The sequence below is a fragment of the Malaya genurostris genome, chromosome 2 (genome assembly GCF_030247185.1).
Source record: "Malaya genurostris strain Urasoe2022 chromosome 2, Malgen_1.1, whole genome shotgun sequence".
Taxonomy (NCBI): Eukaryota; Metazoa; Arthropoda; class Insecta; order Diptera; family Culicidae; genus Malaya; species Malaya genurostris.
In genome coordinates this window covers 343,630,274-343,633,421 of record NC_080571.1, presented here as the reverse complement: position 1 = coordinate 343,633,421, position 3,148 = coordinate 343,630,274, and the positions used below count along the sequence as shown (strand labels likewise).

The 3,148-nt window shown below is 39.8% G+C and overlaps 1 protein-coding gene across 1 annotated transcript; it reads left to right on the top strand.

Moving 5' to 3' along the window:
- The first annotated feature begins 531 nt into the window (after window positions 1-531).
- Window positions 532-1,439, top strand: LOC131428016 (uncharacterized). The gene is made up of 2 exons (XM_058591650.1): window positions 532-713; window positions 777-1,439. The coding sequence occupies exons 1-2, from the start codon at window positions 708-710 to the stop codon at window positions 1,365-1,367; spliced, it is 597 nt and encodes a 198-aa protein (XP_058447633.1). The 5' UTR covers window positions 532-707; the 3' UTR covers window positions 1,368-1,439.
- The last annotated feature ends 1,709 nt before the right edge of the window (window positions 1,440-3,148 follow it).

Sequence of the window (3,148 nt, the reverse complement as noted above, 5' to 3'; positions counted from 1 at the left end):
GCGAGTGTGTAATGATTGGTAAAATTACAAGCACATGAGTTCGAGTGTCTATCCGCGGTGGGTTCACGTTTCCCGGCTTGTTGCTTTCGCGTTCGAACGCGCGTGATCAATGCGAATTCTCTGCGTTCACCGCGGGGAACTAAGTTTGGTTATGTTTTGTTTTTTGGTATTTCAGTTTGTATTTTCACGAAAGTCCCAATGTTTTGTGTTAATCAGTGAAAAATTAACATTCACATTCGATCAAGTACGGTAGGGTGTCTCTGAAGCTTTGGAAACCGAAAAAATTTCTCATTGAAACAGATGTTTTTTGAGTCACCTTACAACAAATTCCTCCGAAAGTGCCGCTTTTGATTTGATGGGTTTGCTGCATCGATGCACGCATAAAACATCTTCCTTTTTAAATTCAGTAGCGAGATAAATTATCTCACAACACCCCGGTTGGTGGCAGAAAATTGCGATGCGTTTGACATCAGCAAAGGCCTTCAGGGTATGGTTCAGTACCTTTTCGTGGGTTAAAAGTGAATTTCGACGAATGATGAGCAGGTTATGTTTCAAAAGATATCATTTTAAATTATCTTTCATCGTATAAAAACTGCCACCGGAGACTGATCAGAGATACAGTTTGATTGATCTTCCAGCGGTTCGGACAGCAGTGCGGCAGTGACTAGTGGCCATTGTAGACAAATCAAAAAAAAAGTTCTACTAGAATGAGGGTGCGTTGTATTTCTAAAATGTGTTCATCTTAAATCCAACTTAAACCAAACCTGTTTGTTTAGGTATTTATTTCGATTGTGGCAATTGCTGCTGTAGCAGCTGGCAATGCCGTTATCCAGGAGCCATCATCGCATCTGCAACCTCCCAGTGATTCGCAACAGGACTTCAATGCTCCATGGAGTGACCAGAGCTCTTGGGTACCGATCGCCGAACCTCAGCAGCCCATCCATGATTCTCAGGCCGGCAGCTACGAACAGTATCAAGATCACAACAACAACCACATCGATCAGGCTTCGCCGTCCGTCACCGTACAAGTGAACCACCCGAATTGTGCTACCTCATTTGCCACCGTCAACAATTATGCTCAGTGGCCAATCGGTGACGGCCACGCTCCGGCCGTTACGACGGCTGACCACACCGAACAGGTAGCTCCCGTGGTCGACTACAGCAACACTGTAGTGCAATCGAATCCATGGAACAACTACTACCACGCACAGGCACAGAACTCGTACGGATCCGGTCACGTCCAGTCGGCGGTGCCGGCGGTTGCCAAGTACATTGCCATTACTCCCGGATCCATCCACATCGCTCCACTGCCGGGACATACGGTTTCGCAGAAAATTGTAAATCTGGCAGCGGCCGGTGGTTGGTAGGGGATTCGTTTTACCCCTCCGAATCGGATGAAACGGGTGCAAACTGATAATGTTGACTAGTTGTAATAAAAAAATGCAGAAGACTGTTGATGTGATAATGATGCGTTTGTCTTTTCATTCCGCCTACTGCTGTCAAACTGTCTCCGCCCGCGGCTGTCAGCTAGTTCAACGTTTCAATCGGGGAAGAAGAAAAAAATCGCAGCAACCAGCGACTTCTTAGCATAAACGGTCGCAGTAATTAAACCGATCCAATAACTGTCAGCGGGAGGGAAACTGGTGAAAGATAAATTGTAACCATCTGTGTGAAAATTAATATTAATTTGCGTTGCAAATCAGTGCGGGGTTGTGTGAAAAGATATTCAATCGAGTGTTTTGTGCGGTTTCGCTTTCGTTTGATCGAACTCTCACGGTTTCAATTAGCTTGCAGAAAAAATGAAGGTAACTGTTTGGTTTTTTTTTGTGTTTGCCAAATTCGATACAGTAGCGTGATTTTGTGTTGTTTTCAGGACATGGTCCCCGGAAAAGTGCTTCTGGATTGGTGGGAGAAACCGAGTGTCCTTTATGCGTGAGTAGAAAGATTAAAGTTTCTTAAATTGAATGAATAGAAATTTATATATTAAAAATACAAAATGGAGCTGAAAGAGCAATTTTACACGCAAGCATTCTTCATAACTAGAAAGTACAATTTTCATTGTCATTTCCCAATTTTGAATCTAGCTTTACTGTTTAGAAGGGCCCAGTCCGATTGATTTGGTGTCTTCGGCAATGATTTAGGTTATGTGCCAATGATGTTGATGGGTTGATGAGTAGATGTCGGAAAACGTTATTTGAGGTGGTTCTTAAATCCCAGCTGGCGACTTCTGGTTTATCGATATTCCTTGAAAACCTTAACAATATGGGTATTTTCGGAACGGGATTTATGGGTACTTTTTGAAGACCATAGATACTTTTTGCACAACTTAGGATATTCGTTAGGGAGTGTAATGTTTGTACACGGAACCACCCGCGATCCCATTTCAACTAGAATATTAGTTGATTTTCTGAATTCGATTGGTTAAAATTTGGTACAACTAATCGATTGTTGTTTTAACTAAACTGTCATTTTGTTTTTCGATTAGCAGAAACGATGATTGAAACAACTAATTTAATTGGTTGAAAAAAAAAATGCTGTCAATTAGTGAGGACCCATACCTTTCAATTTCAACAAATATTCTAGTTGAAATAACAGACGTTGTTATTGAAACAAAATTCTGTTAGTTGAAAAACAAATCGATTTTAGTTGTTTTTAGCAGAATCAAAAAAATTGTGGTTGCTTTTAACCAATAATTATTGTTGATCTCATTAAAAATTGTTGTTGAATTAACTAATACGAACTGTTAATTTTAGCTACAGCCGATAACGAGTTTAATTTATATTAGTTTATTTATTGGAATTGTCAGTTGATTTGATAAATAGACCTTGAGTTCAGCAATATTTCTACTGTTTATAACAGTAAACTGTAGCAAAGGAAACAAATGAAATGGTCCAGTTTTTCCAAAACAAAAATTTGATAACCTAAACTTCCATTCACGAACCTTATAAAGGGTGATTTTTTAAGAGCTTGAGAACTTTTTTAAACAATAAAACGCATAAAATTTGCAAAATCTCATCGGTTCTTTATTTTAAACGTTAGATTGGTACATGACATTTACTTTTTGAAGATAATTTCATTTAAATGTTGACCGCGGCTGCGTCTTAGGTGGTCCATTCGGAAAATCCGCTTTTTTATCGACAAATTTTGT